This window comes from Apodemus sylvaticus, chromosome 11 (genome assembly GCF_947179515.1).
Source record: "Apodemus sylvaticus chromosome 11, mApoSyl1.1, whole genome shotgun sequence".
Taxonomy (NCBI): Eukaryota; Metazoa; Chordata; class Mammalia; order Rodentia; family Muridae; genus Apodemus; species Apodemus sylvaticus.
In genome coordinates this window covers 9,494,544-9,514,030 of record NC_067482.1, presented here as the reverse complement: position 1 = coordinate 9,514,030, position 19,487 = coordinate 9,494,544, and the positions used below count along the sequence as shown (strand labels likewise).

General features: G+C 44.4%; 1 protein-coding gene across 21 annotated transcripts in view; it reads right to left on the bottom strand.

Moving 5' to 3' along the window:
- The window catches only part of Sec31a (SEC31 homolog A, COPII coat complex component), a 59,720-nt gene that overhangs the window by 21,002 nt on the left and 19,231 nt on the right, over positions 1 to 19,487 (bottom strand). For 8 of the 21 annotated variants that reach the window (XM_052199423.1, XM_052199420.1, XM_052199425.1 and 5 more), the window contains 13 exons: positions 18,159 to 18,258; positions 14,908 to 15,069; positions 14,504 to 14,656; positions 14,061 to 14,294; positions 12,342 to 12,416; positions 10,411 to 10,449; positions 9,879 to 9,956; positions 7,525 to 7,600; positions 6,856 to 7,034; positions 5,331 to 5,457; positions 4,357 to 4,502; positions 2,639 to 2,812; positions 377 to 550 (listed from right to left, as the gene is read on the bottom strand). In XM_052199423.1, the coding sequence (XP_052055383.1) occupies positions 377 to 550; positions 2,639 to 2,812; positions 4,357 to 4,502; positions 5,331 to 5,457; positions 6,856 to 7,034; positions 7,525 to 7,600; positions 9,879 to 9,956; positions 10,411 to 10,449; positions 12,342 to 12,416; positions 14,061 to 14,294; positions 14,504 to 14,656; positions 14,908 to 15,069; positions 18,159 to 18,258 (1,717 nt within the window). The remainder of the gene's footprint in view (positions 1 to 376; positions 551 to 2,638; positions 2,813 to 4,356; positions 4,503 to 5,330; positions 5,458 to 6,855; positions 7,035 to 7,524; positions 7,601 to 9,878; positions 9,957 to 10,410; positions 10,450 to 12,341; positions 12,417 to 14,060; positions 14,295 to 14,503; positions 14,657 to 14,907; positions 15,070 to 18,158; positions 18,259 to 19,487) is intronic. The other 13 variants (XM_052199430.1, XM_052199440.1, XM_052199435.1 and 10 more) reach the window with 3 other exon arrangements.

Sequence of the window (19,487 nt, the reverse complement as noted above, 5' to 3'; positions counted from 1 at the left end):
TGGATACAGAGGACACGATGAGCTTACCCAGGTGATGGAAAAAACCTCCCAGAAACGGCCTTCAAAAACAAGCTGAGGCATTAACTCATTTTCACCACTTTCCCTGCTACTTTGGTAAATGAGCCCAGTAGAAGTGAGGGGGCAGAGGTACACGTACAAGGCCTGACTGAGACTGAAGAAACAGTCTCGCTAGGGAGATTCAAAACAGAACTAAACCAAACAGATATAACTGCATGAAAGAGGTGATTTTGAGAAGCAGGGTCCGACACAATCTGCCCCGTGCACTCTCACTGCATCTTTTCCCAAGCACATTAAAACCATCCATTTGGACAGACGCGCACACACGGTTCCACATCACCTGGACCATATCACTCACATGGGGATAATATTGCTGAGTTTGAACTCTGGGCATCTGCGGGTGGCCAGCAACTGGTCCAGGCCTGCCCTTGGAGAGCGGCTGTCTCTCATACGGGCTCTCAGATGATCCCTGCCCCGGCACAGGCTTGCCTTGGGCTCTACAGAGTCTGTCACGCAGCTGCACAATATCTGGCTGTAGAAAGTGGAAGAAAACAAAACTGTGAATTGATCCAGCTATAGGGAGCACATTGATTATTCTTGAAGTAATCTGAACATTCTTCAAGAGACCCCTTCAAAGTTCTTATGTCGAGCATTCTAGAAAAGACATGCTACTCATGAGTTAACATCCTAGACTGGCATCAAGGGCACACAGTACGACTTGTCCCTTGAGAGGCAGGGTTTGGACCTATGGCCCTCTTGGTTAGGACACCTGTTCAGTGCCGAATCCTCGCTGCTCTTTGGCTGTTTTATGGCAAAGTAACGGTGCTCTCCAGTCACAGGACTACTTTAAGAAACACATGGAAAGGGGCTCATCAACTGCCACAGCTACTGAAGGCAAGAGGAGGACAGATGAACTGAGAGACACTCTAGAAAGACATTAGACCCAAGCCTGGGTCCACAGCTACACAGATCTATAAAATTTAAATCTATCTATATACATACATACATACATATATACTACATAAATACATATATATATATATATACATACACACACACACACACATATGGAGAGAGAGAGAGAATATGTATAATACACACATTTTTAGAAACTGACAAAAATGTAAAAAGCAATGGGCTACAAGGCTTCAGAAATGCTTTCGGCACTGCCTTTAGTCCCAGCACTCAGGAGGCAAAGGCAGGCAGATCCCTGTGAGTTCAAAGCCAGTCTAGTCTATGGAGAAAGTTCCAGAACAGCTACAGTTACATAGAGAGACTGTCTCAAAAAAGGAAAAATAAGTTTGTGTATTTTATGCTTGCAGTGTGTTTTGTCTGTGCACTGTCCTAACTAGTACCGCGGAGGTCAGAAGAGGGTGACAGGTCCCTAGGATGGAGGAACAGGTGGTTGTGGGATACCCTGTGGGTTGTTTAGAAGTCCACTCAGTGGTCCTAACAGCTGAGCCATCTCTCCAGCTCATCTCTCCATCTATCTTGAAAATTATAAAGTCTAATAAATTGGTTGCCAGTTTAAGGCTGCTGGGGAGGGGAGCTGCACAGACAGCTCAGCACTGACTGCTCATCCAGAGGGCCCCAAGTCAGCTCCGAGCAGCAATTCTGGCTCCCAGAGACCTGATGCTGTCTCCGAGCCTCCGGGGCAGTGCGCTCTGTGTGCCTCTGTCTCTATGACACACGCACACAGGGCCTCACGCACACTGGCTGGCAGCAGCTCCAGGGACCCGCCCACCTCTGCCTCACCAGGCCCCAGGCACAGGGAGTGCAAGGAGCCACTCTGCACAGCCAGGCGCTTTGTCAGTGCAGCTCCCTCTGAGAAGCACACTTCACTGTGTGTGTGTGTGTGGGGGGGGGGGTGTACAACAGCGATGAACATGTGAAGCATCCTCTGACACTAAGAGGCATCAGCATTAAGGTTCTTTTTCACAATGAAGTTCATTAAAGTCCAAAGAGCAGTATAAAGAATAATAAACAGAGAATATATGTGATTAGCCCGCAAGGTGGCTCAACAAACAGGTAAGGGCACTTGCCAACAAATCCAATGATTTGACTTTGCCCTCTGGGTCCCACATGGGTGGAGAGAGCCGACCTCTGATCTTGTGAACTACTGGTTAAAGTTTGCACTTAGCTTGGTGGAAGCAGGAGGGCAGGGAATCAAATCCAGCCTTCACTACATATAGGTTTGAGATCTTATCTCAAAACAAATACAAGAAAATATGTGTAACTATGATACTAAGAACACAGGGTTTAATTTTATGACTGGATGATCTAGAGGTCTAAGGCAGTCTTAAGACAGAAGGTCTTACACGCCCATACAGGAGACCAGCTGGGCCCAGGGGCACTTCTCTGTAATCACAGCTCTGGGAAGGCAGAGGCAAATTCAAGGTCACCCTCATCTTTATAGTAAGTTCAAGACAAGATTGGAAACATGGAATTCTTTAAAAGACAAAAACCAAAAAAATGTGAGTTGGGCATAATTCCAGCTCTAGGGCAGCAGAGGCGGGATATCTATACATTTGAGGTTAGCCTGGTTTACAAAGTGAGCTCCAGGATAGCCAGGGACCTGCCTCAAAACAAACCAGCAATGATGAAGATGGCCACTAGTTACCTGGTTGGTGTTGTCAGGCAGAAATGCCAGGGCTGCGGCGATGCTGCCCTGGGCTGCCAACAGGCTGGCGTACTGACTCAGCTTCTCGGCCAGAAGAGCCCCGACAGCATTGGTGTCCAGGGCTTGGGTGAGCTGCACAGCTTTGCGGAGGATGACAACTTTCTCGATCAGATCCTAAATGAGAGAGAAGAGGAAGGGACAGGAGACAATCAGACCCCAACAAGTGAGAATGATAGCGCAGGAAAGAAACAGTCAGAAAGCTCCCCTAAGTCTACCAGAAGCCCAGCGCCTCCTCCCTCCCTGCTTGAAGAACACACAAGAACCGAGCACCATCTGGATGACGGACGGCCAGTGAGGAGGAAGGAGGAGGAAGAGGAGGAGGAAGAAGCCTGCCTCTCACGGACAAAGTCACTATCTCCTAAGCATCCTCAACCTGCCAGACATTTGTCCAATGGCCTCAGACATGAAAATATGCCAACTAAATGTGATGGGCAGGTACCCAGCAACAGAGTCGTCTTCTGGCAGGCAGAGAAGGAGCCATGTGCAAGCGTTCATGCCAGTGCCCTATGATATCACTAGTCCGCAGTCTCTCGAGAGGCATGACACCTCCAAAGGCTCACCACGTGTTCATGTTCAATGTCCTCCACAGGCAGGCTGGCTCTGCTGAGGAGTGGGAGGACCCGGAAGATTGGGGGGGGGGGCTAACAGGAGCCCCTTAGGTCCCTGAGGATGCTCCTTGAGGGAACTGTGTGCTTAGGTCCCTTTCTGCTGCTCTTGTGCCTCCTGTTCTAATATGATGGATGCCCTTGCCAGAGACCCAAGGCCATGGGTCCAACCTTTGACGGACTCTCCAAACCATGAACCCAATAAAGCCCTTTCTCTGTAAAAATTAATTGGTCCAGTCATTTCCCTACAATAATGCAGATTGACTAACATGGTTGTGGCGAAGGCTGTGGGCTGTTCTTGGAGAGCAGGCCTTGGAATGGGGGCTCTGCTCTGAAGGAGTACGCGTGACACCCTCCCCTCGATCCACAAGTGGTTAACATGTTATGTCTCTGTGTCTCAGAAACACTCGGAAGGAAAAGCTGGTTTTAACAAACAAACAAACCTGACTTTTAGTCTCAAAAGAATGATATTTAGAACAATGACTCTGCATCAATTTTTTTCCAGAGAGAAAATAAATACTACACTGAGATATTGTAAAACTGCCCAGTAGGTGTCTTGGGGGAAATTTTAAGCTCTGCTTGAGGCCTAGCATAGTCTCCACAGTTCGGCTTTCTCTCTAGTCTGTGTGGCAGAGCTAACCTGAGCTCCGCTTCTCTCATAGCTCACGATCCCTGATCAGAGCTCCTCTCCTCAGGGCTGCGAGGCCTCCCGTTCTCCAGCCCACGCTGCCCTCTCTGCCAGAGGTTGGAGCTTAAAGGGAAATCAGCTAAACCCTGGGCTTCTCTCCGGGTTCCTGCCACATACCATCTGACCGACAGCGTCGTCCACCCTGACTAGCCCTCATCTCACACCTGGCTTTGTCAACCATGACAATGAGCACACATGATGATGCGCCCAGAGCAGCTGTAAGGCAGGTGAGAACAGCAAGCTTCTAGAACAAAAGCATTCTAGCTCAGCACGTGGGCAGGGGGTGGTCGGTCTGTGGAGGGAGGGTGGTCCGCGGAGGGAGGGCATGCTGAAACACAAGCACCTTTTGTTGCAAAGATACTAACCTGGAGAGACAATGGGTTGCTACCATCTTGAGCTTTTGTCCAACAAGCAACTAATCTCTCTACATTCCCTGCACAGATATAGCAGAGGCAGGCCTGAGTCCGCAGGAGGCTGTCTCCTTCACTTTCAAGTCTGGCTCCCAAAAGATCTGTGAATCAAGAGAGAAGCAAGGTAAGATGAGACCCTTCTTCATCTGTGTGAGGCTGTGAGCAGCTCAGCAGGGTCCTCAGAAGTACGGTCTAGATTTTACAGCCAGTCAATTCTAGAACCAGAGAGAAAGACAATCCCCCTAAGTGCTCAGGAAATATTTACTTGTTAATGGAGATGGACAGCACACCACACCATAGAAATCCGATAGCTCACTACAGACTTGCTCTCCAGCAAGTAGATTAGAAAGAATAAATGGAAAAATCTGAACAAAAACCTCCAAATGCACACAAAGAAACTGTCATTGGTGGCTCAATGTACTACAGGTACAACATTTCAGAATAATATAGTAAATATCCATGCCAACAAGAAAGTTTCTGTGTTTCCTTGGTCACCAAGTTAGCCCTGGTCTGCAATGATAAATTATTACCTGTTACAATTATACATTGACCCCAACTAATGTCTACTGATAGCTGCGTATGTGCCACTTAGAGATAATACGAGGCTTAGGAAATGACCTTTTCTCCTCATACAGCTACTAAGTAGCAGAGGCCAATCCTAGATACTGCTCTGTCCAAAAACCACATCACAGAAGAAATTACTTTTAAATGACATATTCAATCTCGCCACCCCGTCCTCCCTTCCATCCATCTGTTTCCCCACTGAGAATCAAATTCACAACCATGAATATGGTAAACGAGTGAGCACTGCCCACCTTTGTGTTTTACAATTCTCATCTGTGATTAGACAACAATTTCTAGTAAAACTCCTGACCCATGCAGTGCCCTGGCCACCTAGGTGACAGTCCCACGTGCGGCTTGTTTCTTACCGCACAGGGCCGAGAACTCGTCTGGTTTAGCGTAAGTCAGTACTGCAGCTAAAGCCTCTCTCCAATTTTTAAGATCACAAGATTCAACGATCTCCTTCCAGTTCTTCATCACCACTGCAGTGATAAGCTTGGAAAAGGAAACAGAAAACAACATGACAATGAGTTAATCTTTACGCTCCTGCAGTGCTGTGCTCTAACCTAGGGCAATCCCTGCTGCAGTGTCCTATACCTTTCAAAATGACTACTTAGGGTTTTCATGACAAATCAAACAGTAGCACAGTGAAAACATGCTTTGAACCAAATAACAGACATTATTTTCCTTCACAAAGAAAATTACATCAGTGTATTTTATAAAGGGCCTCAGAAGAAAGCATAGGATATGAAGAAAACAGAAAGATGTTCCTGGGTCTAATGGATCAGGAAACATTGTCTAAGCATGGCATCTTGGGAGACATTATTGGAAGGTAAAGGGACTTCATAAAGAAGGTCAAAGGCCAGGGCAGGGCCGTGTGCAGACAAAGCAGGACAGAGGTCTGCAGCCAAGCCTGCTCCAGGATAGCCAGGGATACACAGAGAAACCCTGCCTGGAAAAAAAATTTCTAAAACTACTTTTCTGAGACATGGAAAATTACATCAAGCTTAAAAATGGTCAGAGCTATGCCAGAGATTCCAGTAACTCTGTACAAATCTTTAGACATAACAGGTTTTACTCACTATACAAAACAATGCTGTTTGCCTATATGAGGAAAACATTAAAATGAGCATAAACAACCCCAAATTGGGACATATTACATCTTGACCATAAAACATTGTAGAATAATTTAAAACATTTTTAGCAGTCCTTAACAATGAGGGAGAAGCAGCTTACACTGTAACCGTGTCTACAAGGTGACACATGTATCTATATGTGATCTTGATCTGTCAGGAATGTTCGAGACATGCAGAAAGGCATGGAAAATGTGCATTAACTTCTGAAAAAGGTTAAGAAATAACTGTAACTCTGACCATAAAATTTTCTAAACTCTGGAAATGTTTTTAATTTTTTAGAAGTGAATCAAAACAACAGAATTATTTCACATCAAAATGTAAACTACCATTTCTGTGTCAAACAATTTAATTCTTTACTGTATCTCAATTATTATTAATAATAATAATAACAGGACACCCCCTTCATAAACAGAGTAACACACAGACGTATAATTCTGACACTCAGCAGGCCAAGGCAGAGAGATGAGGACACAGAGAAGCCTGGGCTATGCAGCAAGACCCCAGCTGAAAACTAAATATAATTTTTTGGGGAAAGGGCAGATTTGAGACAGGGTTTCTCTGTGTAGACCTGACTGTCCTAGAATTCATTCTGTATACCAGGCTGGTCTTGAACTCAGACATTACTAGCCTCTGCCTCCCGAGTGCTAGGATTAATGGTATGCACAACACCAGCTAAAATAAAATTAAGTATAATTTAAGCATATCTGTATTTAAGAGAGTGAGTGTGTGTGTCTATTTATTTTGAAAATTAACATACCCTGGTAATTTTGCTTTGGGACTTTGCAAAGTATTTCCTCTGCGTTTGAGCCAAGAGCTCCTGTCCACCTGCTATGGCTAATATGATGGCGTCGGCCATCCGGTTATCGTGTAAACAAAGGTCAACCGCACTCTCAAAATTGCCTGTCAGCAAAGCCCGGGTAATTAAACCATCAATATCTGTAACAAGAAAACAGTATTCACATTAAATAGAGTTTGTTAACAAAAACAATTACAAGAAAACTCTGTATAACAGATTTCATACACAGACAAATGGAGACCACAAGCTTAATTTATTACTAGTGGATTAAATTTCTAAAATAAGCTGTGAGTATTTATGGAAGTTATGGAAGTAAACCAGGATGTACACACAGTAGCACTCTGTATTAGTAAAGATCACTTAGGTGAGTGAGAACTTTCCGAGACGAGTTCTTTCCTCACCCCACCTGCCGATAACACATTCTAGTTATGTCTACTGGCAGGCAACTGAAAGCCTATGCGGACATCCCAAGTCTTTTCTTTTAAATGAAAACAAAGTTATCCTACATGACGTCAAACAGTGTGAGTTCACAATCCTCATCGATGTGCTGAACACACTCATACTCTGTCTTGCTCTGTCTAATTTAAGCTGGAAGACAACGGCCCTTACATCCAGGCCAATGCCACTTACCCCCACTGACAGAGATGTTAAATGTCCCCCCAGCTGAGGGCAGAGAGTCAGATTCCTGTTTTTCCTCTTTAATGCGCTAAAGAGATAAAAAGGGCACGATTTAGCCAAATGGAAATCAAAATAATTTACTGCTAAAAAATTCTGTGATTATTCATCTACATAGAATACACCAAGTTGTTTCCCAAAGTTCCCACGTCCAAGTTTACACTAGAATCCCAGCCTTCCTGACCCAGTAATTCCCATATGAAATGTAAATACTCCAGCCATCTGAGACACCGAGTCAGGTGTGCACACTCGCCACACATACAGGAAAAGCTGCTGTCAAAAGCAAAAACGCTGACTTAGATCCCCCAACTCTGATCCCTTCAAGGATGCAAAATAGACATGCTTCTAATTCTAGCGTCTACAGGTTTGTCTACGAAATGTTTTTGTCAATCATGAAAACGAATCACTCAGTGTCTTTAGGATGAAGTGAAGCAGAGCCTGCAGCTGACTCAGGCACAGAGCGCAGGCCCAGCGAGTGGGGGTGGTCTCCAGAGCCACAAAAACCAAACAAAACAGACAGGATAAACATGGTTTTTAAATATACAAAATTATAATGTTTCCCTTTAAATTAGATATGTATGAAACAGGACATAGCCTGGTTGTATATGAGCATGTGTGTACACATAATCCTACTGTAAAGGTTACAAACTGTGTGACTAAATTCAAAATCTGAAAATAAAATTATCTGAAATTCAAAACATCAGAATTTCCGATCAGGGACATGTAAAGCCTATGCAGATATCCCAAGTCTTTTCTTTTAAATGAAAACAAAGTTATCCTACATGACATCAAACAGCCTCCCACCCCTGCGCCTGCGCTGCCTACCATCCAGAATGCTGCATCCTTGAGTGGGGTCTAGCACAGGCCCATCCAAGGTGCAGAACTCAGTACCTTACAGCAGGCCAGTCCTCTCCCAACCCCATCCAGTGTCTAAAGTTCAGAAAAGCAGTTTACATTCACCACGCTGAGGGATACGCCAGCGATGCACCCCACCATCGCTGTTCACAAGTTCCCAGATCAGAACTTTCAAGGCTGGAGATGCTCATCAGTGGGAAGATCCAGACCTGGGATGTAGGAGGCGCTGGTTCAATCCCCAGGACCATACAAACAACACCGTTTTTCTAACTTACCATTTTCAGATGTGCTTTCTATACACAAGTAAATAAACCTTTACTTATGAATTCCTGAGATATTAGTGGGGCACCAAATGCACTATTTCTTATGTACTGAAAAGCCCAAATATAAAAGATACTACATTGAAAAGCAAACAGTATCATCAGGACAGAGGGAAGAGTCTTCTCCCTTCTGCCTCGTTTGTGTCAAGCCTTCAGAGTCTGCGCTGACAACAGGTGTTTGGCTGACTGGACATTTCATCACCAACTGATTACTCTGCGTGCGTGACCAAGCAAGTGTTTAATTTGATGAGTCAGTTAATCTGTCTACATGCAAATGAACATGCTTGTAGATATCTATAAATTTCCCTAGGTGTCTCCAAGAGTAGTTCAAAGGTTGAGGAAGATTTTACTCAGTAATAAGTACTCCTTATTTCCTTCTTAAATTCAAAGAATTGATTTCAATAGAAAATATATTTTATAATCAGTTTGTAGTAGCCCAAAATATTCATGAATTATGTTGTAAGTATTTCATAGTCAAGATAGTCCCCAAAGGCAATGGAAAAGTCAAAGATATGAAATAAGAACCTGATTAATTTTCCAAGATTAAATAAAATTTAAAAGCAAAAAAAATAAATTCTAGAATTAGTTAAGTTAGTTGGGGAGAGAAAGAAAGAGAATCAAAAGGAAACAAATGATACAAGTTTGTATTCAAGGTCTCTTCTCAATTTCTTTCAAGAATTACCAAGCACAGCTAAGGATACACAGTAAATCATCACAATTGGTTTGGTTTTATAAAAGATTCTTTACTGGTAACCCGAGTTCAGGACTAATTCAGAAGCCTCTATCGCTGACAGTGAGCTATACAAATTAATGTGTCAAGAAAACAGCATTAAGCTGACATGCAAGGCAACTGCATTTCCAAATAAAATCTCTCTTCAGTTAGCATCTGGCAGCCTCCTGAGCCAATTAAGGACATCGCACATCTGCTGTTCATTTTAAGCTATACCGTCCAGAAGCTGGGCCAGGGACTAGAGCAGAGACACTTCTGTTAGGCGACGTGACAAACTCTGCCCTAAACACACCTGAGAGAACAGTACATTCAAACACAGTTGGCAACGGTCAGTCAGGACCGTCCAAGGTGTCCCGGAGATGCACAGTTATCACAGTTGTCCGATAGAATAGAAAAATCAGTACCTCTGGCACGAGCTGCTCCCCAGCAGCAGGGCTCTCCTCCCCATCACTCTGCGCTACTTGTTCAGAGTCCTTAAGAGCCTTCGGTACATAAAACAATCAGAGGAGTTGAGGAATGAGGCATTCAAGGTTATTAGTAACAAGAGAGACAGAGACCCAACCAACCACATCCAGAACTTGATCATAAGGAGCAACCAGGCCAGTTTATTCCAGAAACAACATTAAAAGGAGAGCAAGAACTATCACTGCCACCATCTTCCTTCCGGTTACCACATGTCACATGACATACAAGAGCTTTAAGTATCTCAACAGGTATTGACTCAGTTTTCCCTTTCCCTCTTATAAAGTTCAAATATATCAAGAGTGACATGCTTTAATAGCTCGACTTAAGGTGAGAATTATGAACTTACTAAAATACGTAGAACTGGTATTTTTTAAACCAAGAAGCACAAGACAGATCAACTTCTCAAGTTACCCTTCCTTGTCATGATCTAAGCAAACTCTCAGAAAGCAGCTATTTGTAAGGCCTTCTTACCACATCGGATCCGTCCACTCTGTTCAAGGCCAAAGCAATCTGAAATGAAAATAACAACTCACCTACTAAAGGGAATTCTACTTCAGGGCGAACAGCAAGGTCAGTGTTAGCCAGTTCTCAGGGCAACTCCACATTCTTATCAGGGACAGTATGTCTAGGGAAAGGAACATCTGTGCAGAGCTGGCTCTCACTGGCTCTAGCTTCATCTACATGGAATTCTACTGTTCAGATGGTCTTCAGCTCTGCTGTCTAATCACAAAATCAACCTTAAGAGAAACATGCTTTCTTGTCCTTTGTTGTTTTAGGTAACTAGAAATAATGTTTGGTTGTTGTCTGCTCTTTAACTGGGACTCTCTGCAGCCCTGGCTGGCCTGGAACTCAGAGTTCCACCGCCTCTGCCTGCTAAGGAAGCCTGTGCCACCACGCCTGCCTTATACTTTTTAAAAAGACAAACTGCTTTAGGTGTATTTTGATAAGAATTCTATTTCATAACTTTTTGCTTCCAGACATGTAAGTAAAATTCAAATCTCCTGAAAACTCAGAAAAATAAAGAGCATCAAGGGGTTACTGCTAATAATAAAATCAAATAAATACTTTGAAGGCATAAATAAGCAGAGCCCCAGCAGACGCCAGGACAAGCCTCCATGCCACGTGCCCTCAGAGAGACACACACCTAGAGAGCACACGCTGTGCAGGCAGTTGTGTTTTCTACAGATTAGTTCAGTCGCTGGCAGAGGTGGTGACAGGACAGAAAACTAAGTGTTTTCAAGTCTCTGTGGCTTGTTTTCACTGCAACTGCTGCTCATGCCAACACAGACAGAGCTAAGACCCTCTCTGAGAAGACAACAACACTTAATGTGTTTTCCTAGCTCAAAAAGGGAATTCAATTCTTTCAAAACTACGAAAGCAAACTACTTGTACTTTGTTACTTAGGCCTGGGACAGTTCAACCCCACTCCTGCTACAAGTCAGCTGAGCAACCAAGGTGCCATTTAAGAATTCCATGATTGGCTGGGCGTGGTGGTGCACGCCTTTAATCCCAGCACTTGGGAGGCAGAGGCAGGCGGATTTCTGAGTTCAAGGCCAGCCTGGTCTACAGAGTGAGTTCCAGGACAGCCAGGACTACACAGAGAAACCCTGTCTCAAAAAAAAACCAAAAACCAAAAACAAAACAAAACAAAAAAGAATTCAATGACGGGGCTGGAGAGATGGCTCAGTGGTTAAGAGCACTGACTGCTCTTTCAGAGGTCTTGAGTTCAATTCCCAGCAACCACATGGTAGCACACAACCATCTGTAATGAGGTCTGGTGCCCTCTTCTGGTGCTGTCTAAAGACAGCTACTGTGTACTCAAATAAATAAAATAAATGAATCTTTTAAAAAAAAGAAGAAGAATTGCATGATGGCCAGGCCGTGGTGGCACACACCTTTAGTGCCAGCACTCAGGAAACAGAGGCAAGTGAATCACTGTGAGTTTGAAACCAGCCTAATCTATAGAGAGATTTCCAGAACAGCAAGGACTACACAGAAAAACCCTGTTTTGAAAAGCATTTAAAACAAACAAAAACAAAAGGGCAAGCACTGACAGAGCTGGATGGGAGGTTGCAGTAGCTCAGACAGTGGCGATGTCCCCGTGAGCCACAGAGCTGGGGGGACACCCTGTAGCTCCCCGCTGGAAAGACCATGATAAAGCTGCAGTGCTCGGGGCGTCTGTCAAGGCCAATTATTCATGATGATTCAGCTGAGTTAAAGGTAGTTCTGGAAGCTTCTAAATCCAGCCAGGAAGTGGAGTTTTGCATTTGAAAACACATTGTGAACAAATATGAATTCTTACTAAATGTTTACTGATTTGATAAAATCTGTATAGAACTTTATAAAAACAAAAACACATAAATGTTTTACTTAAGACAGTCACTTTACTTTCTCACACTCACCTTCTTCCCCAGATCTTCTTTTCTGTATCCCAGAAGCTCAAGGTATTTTCCACGAGAATCCTCCTCAAAGTTTACCTTTTAAAAGAGACATTATCGTCAAACACAAACATACATTTAAAGTCTAGTTATTCTATGAATTTCCAAATCAAATTATTAAACAATCAAAAGCCTACAAAATCTTGAAAATTCACTGTTCAGAAAGAGTTTAACTCTAAAAACTGCTCTTTAAACTCTGAGAATGTGTGCCTGTGTGCTGCGTCTGCATGATGTGTTCAATGCTGGCTGAGGTCAGAGGAGGACACCGGTCCCCTACAGCGGAACTTACGAGTGGTTGTGAGGTCCCTAATCCAAGGCTGGGGACCCAACTCAGCTCATCTGAAAGAGCCATCTCTCCTGTACAGTTCAGACTGGGGATGGCTTATTTCAGGTAGGGTCTCACTATAGCCTTGGTTGACCTCTAGACAAGGCTAACCTTAAACTTACAAAAAGTCACCTGTCTCTCCCTCCTGAGTGCTGAGATTAAAGGTATGTGCCACCACATCCCTAAATAACTTCTTTTAAGAACTAGCGCTTTGTTTGTTTGAGAATGGATCTCAGGTATCCCAAGCCTCAGATTCAGAAACTCTATGTGGCAAACAATAATTCTGATGTCTTCACCTTCCCACCTCTGACTATCAACTGCTGGGGTTACAGGCCTGAATAAGCCAGCTATTTTTTAAAGCTAAGAATGTATAACTAATCATTTTGGATAAGCGAGGCTTGTTTTTTACCTATAATTTTGTTAAATACAAAGTAATTCATGTTTTATGAGAAAGTAAACAGTGTATACAGTATTCGATATCCAAACCCTTTTCCAAATCTTCCAGCTAAGCTGGGCATGTTGGCCCCACCTGTACCCGCAGCTCTAGGGAAGCAGACAGGTAGCTCGTGGGCTTGCCTGGTCAACACAGAACTGCATGCACAGCGGAGACCCTGTCTCACACAGAAACGAAACTTCACTCCTAACCAACACATTCTAATTGCAGAATTATAGAATTGAACCTTATTGTATTCAAGATTGGTTTTCTTAGAAATATCAGTATCAAGAAACATCTGTAAAAGCAAAATGCCCATGAGGAAACTGAGTCTGCTATGAGAGGACAGTTTGCTGAAAGGTTTTTCCTTTGGATCTGTTTCAGCAGGAAGAGAAATACCTCTAAGCACCCCACCCACCCCACCCCAACTCTCTGCCCATGCTCACTAGCCAGGGCTATGATGGATACTAAATATTTTATGTTTTTATTATAGCACCTGTCAGGTCCTAATGTTAAGTCTGCTCAATGATGTCTCTCTCCTTTACGTTATTTCCACACTCTTTAGCTTATAATGACGTAAGAGATTATGCTGTGTTCTCTTTCTGAGTTTTTCTGGCTTGAGACAAGGTCTTGCTGTAATAGCCCAGTCTGGCCTTGAGCTTGACATCCAAGTACTGGCATTACAGAGGCGTGTTACTATGCCCAGCTTGGGTTTCTTGAATTTCATCTTGCATTTCTGAAATCACACTATCTCAAATGTTTCTTGAAAAGGAAAACACATTTTGATTATAATATGAATAATTTACTAATAATGAAAACTACCTTTAGGACCAGAGAAACAGCTAAGCAAATAAATGTGTTTGCTGTAAAATGAACATGCATGGGCACACAGAGGAAAGAAAACTAAAAATAAACCCAACTTTACCTTCAAGAAAGACCACACATTTCTCTCAAACTCCGTCTGGGAAGCATCGATCTTTTTCTGGCAGTAGCCGATAAAGCCCTGAGACTGCACGACATGCTGCAGCTGCTCCGACCGGCTGAGAAAGTCCTTCTCTGTCACCACCTGACTGATGAACACGGGCTGCCGCCTCTGCTGCTCCGCTCCCTGCTGCAGCTGCACTGCGACATTCTCAAAGGTCACCAACTTTCCTCCAAACTGTGAAAGGCAAATGAGCCGTGAGCTGCGGAGCTGAGCTCCCCACGAGTGGACACACGACACGACACGCCCTCCCACAGCCCAGACCTCCATCCGCCCGTCAGCTGTCCTGTGCAGTTTCCCCACACCACCTTTGATGAACAGTACTTGGTGCAGTCCCACAGCTCCTCAGTTAGCACGCTGCCCTGACCATAAACAGATCCACCTACCGAGAAGGACGCGCCCACGGGTCTCCGGATCCACTTGGGGGGCTTCTTCAGGGGCAACACTATGCTGTGCTGAGCAGTCTGCTGTGGGATTTGTAATGGAGGGAGAGGCTGTCCTGTGCCAAAGGGATCAAGATTCCCAAAAGACGATGAAAGCTAGATTTTTTTTAAAAAAAAAAGTATAAATCAGTAACCTATGCAAACTGTGTTGCAATTTTTCAACAACAAAATATTGCAGCAGCAGCAGCAGCAGCACCACCACCACCACCACCACAACAACAACAAAATATCCAACAATTATCCAGTAAAGTGACATTGCTGGTTGGTAAGTCACTTTATAAATAATTGCACACATATTGCTACTGTCCTCGGCTGCAATCACCAAAAGCCGTAATGCTGCCTGTTACCTTGTCGACTTGCTTCTGCCGTAAGCCGTCTACGCTCCCTCCCATGATGGAATAGACACTGATCCGCCCATCAAAGGAAGCGGCAGACAGGACAGCAGGATTTCGAGGACACCACTGGATATCAAAGCACCACTGCGTGTTGGTGGGAAGTTCATATAATACCTAGCCCGACATAAATAAAATGAGCAAACGTTAGAACATGGTATAGCCAGGTCATAAGCAAAATCACTAAGGTTGGTGTAAGTGCAGCTGAACATTTTCTTTAAGAAAGAGGCTCAGCCAGGAAAGCTGACAGCAAGTTCTCCTTACAGTGCAGAGGCCCTGGGAGCGTCCACTAGGAGCAGGGATGTAAGTCAGGATTCCTCTCTCCTAAAACGTCAGCAGCAGACAAACTGGAAAGGCCACAACATTTTACCAAGTGCTAATGTTTTCTCCCCTCAACTGGTTTTGCCTGGTGAGATCCAAATTTCACTATATTTAGGTCACTTAAAGACCGAAGTGTATGAGCTGAGACTGCTAAGTGGTTAAGGCACTGGCTAGTCCTGAGTTCACTTCCCAGCAACCACACGCGGCTCACAGCCATCGGCACTGGGACCTGGTGCCCTTGTTGGTCTGAGGATGTATATGCAGCAGAGCATTCAGACATTTAAAATAAAACACAAAAAAAGGCTAAACTCTGCAAACCACACCCATAGGAAGACCGATAGCTCTAGCTTTTAGGCATGAGAGTAAACAAGTGTATGCCATTCCTAGTGCTGGTGGAGCCTAGCAGGTTTCCTATAAAGGAAAGGACACGCAAGGCGTTTAGAATGCTGTGCCAGGGCTGGGGAGATAGTGCCGTCTGTAAAGCACTTGCCAGGCAAGCATGAGGACCCCAGTTCAAGCCCCGCACCCACACTTGACTGTACCCACACAGCTAGGGAGGCAGAGCCAGGAAGATTCCTGGGGTTAGATGCCAGCCCTCAGGGAGGCCAGTCAGAGATCCTGCCTCAAAAGATACGTAGAAAGGCAACTAACAAAGAGACATTGTCAATATCCGGCAGCCAGGTCATATACACGTAAATGCACACGCACTTGTACATGAACATATACACACAGACAAAATTAAAAATAAATAAAAAGTTATCAGCTCAGGGGAGGGGGAACCAGGAAAGGGGACAACATTTGCAGTGTAAATAGAAAATATACTGAATTTAAAAAAAGCTATCAGGAGTGCTGCTGACCCAGAGCGTGGTGACAATGCAGAAGTTTAGGAGGTACTAGCTTTGGTGTTACATGGCATTAACAAACAAAGAACAAACAACAAGCAAACCCCCAACCTTGGGTGAAGAGGCTCCCCGCCCTCGGGCCTTTGGTGTTTCTACTGGCTAATCTGTAACTTGGAAATTCACTGAACTAGAAAATCTAGTTCTTTCAGTTGTCGCAAATGTATACTGAAAAGTCAATTCCTTCAAATTCCAAACAAATACAGCCATACTCATATGTTTATTTTACAACTAAGGAAATGGTAAGAGAACAGTATGTTCCAAGAACCTGGCCTAAAATGAACAGATAAAGGGAAAAAACACACGAGTTTTTTCCTGGCTTCAAATCACACAGGCCGAATTTATTGTTGGATTAATTCTGTTCTCATCTCCCTAACCTTAAGGTTTCTGTATTCCTACAAAAAAACATAATCTAAAACTTTAAACTGGAAACCAAGGAACTAAAGAACTTGCTTTTATTTTAATAAGACGGATGCAAATCTACTGACAGGCCAGGAATACAGCTTAGCCAAGCACTTGAGGCCCTGTGTTCAAATCTCAGCACCTAAGAAAGGAAATCTATTAAAACATTTTATTTATTCACGCTGTGTGTGTGTGTGTGTGTGTGTGTGTTACACCGGTGGATGACCAAGTGCAGGCGTCGCTCTCCCTCCTCCTGTGGAAGTGTCTCACCCTCTCGTTTCTGCGGTGGCAGAGCCACGTTAGCAGAGGTGAGTGCTCCCATCTCACAGAGCAGTGCTGACGTGGACTTACATGCAGCCACTGCACCCTGCTTTTCTGCCGGCGCCAGGAAGCAGACTCAGGTCTCCAGCCTTATCTGCTGTGCCGGCTTGCCAGCCAGAAGACAGTTCCGAATGCTGCTGGAAACCAAGCCTAACGCTTTGCACGGCTAAGCGAACGCTTGACCGCTGAGCCACACTGCCAGCCCCAGCCTTCACATTTTTCTTGGTTTTCCATCAGAGTAAGTACACAAAAGCATCTGCAATGATATGCTTTCATAGAGAAGAGGCAGGGGGCTAGACAGATGGCTCAGCAGTTAAGAGCACAGCCTGCTCTTTCGAAGGTCCTGAGTTCAAATCTCAGCAACCACATGGTGGCTTACAACCATCTGTAACAGGATCTGATGCCCTCTTCTGGTGTGTCTGAAGACAGCTACAGTGTACCTACATATAATAATAATAAAAAAAAAATAGAGAAGAGGCAAAGATATAAGGCTATAGCTTGGGGTTGGAGAGATGGCTCAGTGGTTAAGAACATTCAATGTTCTTCCAGAGGACCGAGGTTCAAATCCCAGTCCCTGCCTGTTGGACTGGCTTTGACTCCAGTTCTACGGGATCTGACACCCTCGCACACATACATAGAAAGCACCAATTCACATAAAAACACCAATGCTAAGAAAAGTCTAGGGCTGGAGAGATGGCTTAGCAGTTAAGAGCACTGTCTGCTCTTCCAGAGGTCCTGAGTTCAATTCCCAGCAACCACGTGGTGGCTCACAACCATCTGTAATGGGATCCGATGCCTTCTTCTGGTGTGTCTGAAGATGGCGACAGTGTACGCACATACATGAAATAAATAAGTCTTAAAACAACAAACAAAAAACAACAAAAAAAGCACTCTATAAAAAATGTTTTTAGCCGGGCGGTGGTGGCGCACGCCTGTAATCCCAGCACTTGGGAGGCAGAGGCAGACGGATTTCTGAGTTCAAGGCTAGCCTGGTCTACAGAGCGAGTTCCAGGACAGCCAGGGCTACACAGAGAAACCCTGTCTCAAAAAACCAAAAAAAAAAAAAAAAAAAAAAAATGTTTTTAAAAGAAAAAGAAGAAAAAATAAAGCCCGTAGTTAGAATCTATGTTCCAACAGAGAAAGATCAACCAATGGTTTTAATTATAATTATGTGCTCAATATCCACATGGAAAGGTCTTATTCGGGTAGAGAGAAACTATTACAAGGGCTGACAGGCTGAGAGCCTGGCACTCCTCCTCCTACCTCTCCTGTGTGAGGGTTAGAGCAGAGAATCTTAGCATCTTTTCCACAGCTTAACAACAATTCAGGATCTGCCATGCTCCAAGCAATTGCCAAAATCCCCCTATAAAAAAAAATAAACAGGAGAGAGGAGCCATGAGAAGAAAGTGTAGGGACGGGACTCACCTTTGCTTACTAGTCCAGACCGTTTACCTAGGAAGAAAGGAAGGGAGAGAGACAGACAGACAGACAGACAGAGATGAAGAAAAACCAAAAAGAGATGAGGAATAGTTCAATCTTGAGGAAAACAAATTCCCAGCCAGGCCTGTAGGCGCGGGGACTCACGGGCTGCTAACAGTAACCCGGGTGCTTAGCACCGCACAGGTGTGGATGGTAAGAAAGGAAAGCCAATGCCCAGCCACGTCGACTATAGTGAGCCCTAGGCTAGTTTTTTTAATGAGAAAACACAAGATAAAAGTGCCTTGAGTAGCAGGGTGTGGGGCCATGCACCGTCAGTCCCAGCTTGGGAGGCAGAGGCAGGCAGATCTCTGTGCGTAGTCCCGGGCCAGCCTGGTCTACACAGAGAAACCCTGTCTCCAAAAACACAAAGAAAAGCCTCCTGTAGGTAGGAGGAGTGTTCTCCCACCAACCCACATCCTAGTCCTACTGCTTACCTCTGCCATCACGAAGTATTCCTTATCAAGTGTAATGACAAGAAAAAAAATAGTTATGTTTCAAGGAAATAGTAAACTCTAGATTCTAGAAACATGTTTTTATAGATAACTATCTTAGAGTAAGGGATATTTGTAACCTTAGTATAAGAGTAATCCTTCCAAGCATTATTCCAAGTATTAATAAGTAGTCTTCCTTGGGCTGTACAGTGTGACAGTGTAACCCTTGAGCTGGGAAGGCTGCTCAGTAGTGACATGCTTGCTGTCAGCATGCTAACAAACCCAGCCCACAGCCAGGCGGTGGTGGTGGTGGCACACGTCTTTAATCCCAGCACTCTGGGAGGCAGAGGCAGGCGGATTTCTGAGTTCGAGGCCAGCCTGGTCTACAGAGTGAGTTCCAGGACAGCCAGGGCTACACAGAGAAACCCTGTCTCAAAAAAAAAAAAAAAAAAAAAAAAAAAAAACCCAAAAAAACCCAAACCCAGCCCACGAGATGGCTCAGTGGGTAAAAGTACCCACTGCCAAGCCCTATGACCCACATAGGGCCCACATTCCTGGCTTCCATGAGACACACCGACTCCCACAGGTTACTCTGAGCTCAACATGTGTGAAGGATGGCATGTGTGCACCCACACCCACATTCAGACTCACACATGTAATGCCAAGCATGGGAGCACACACT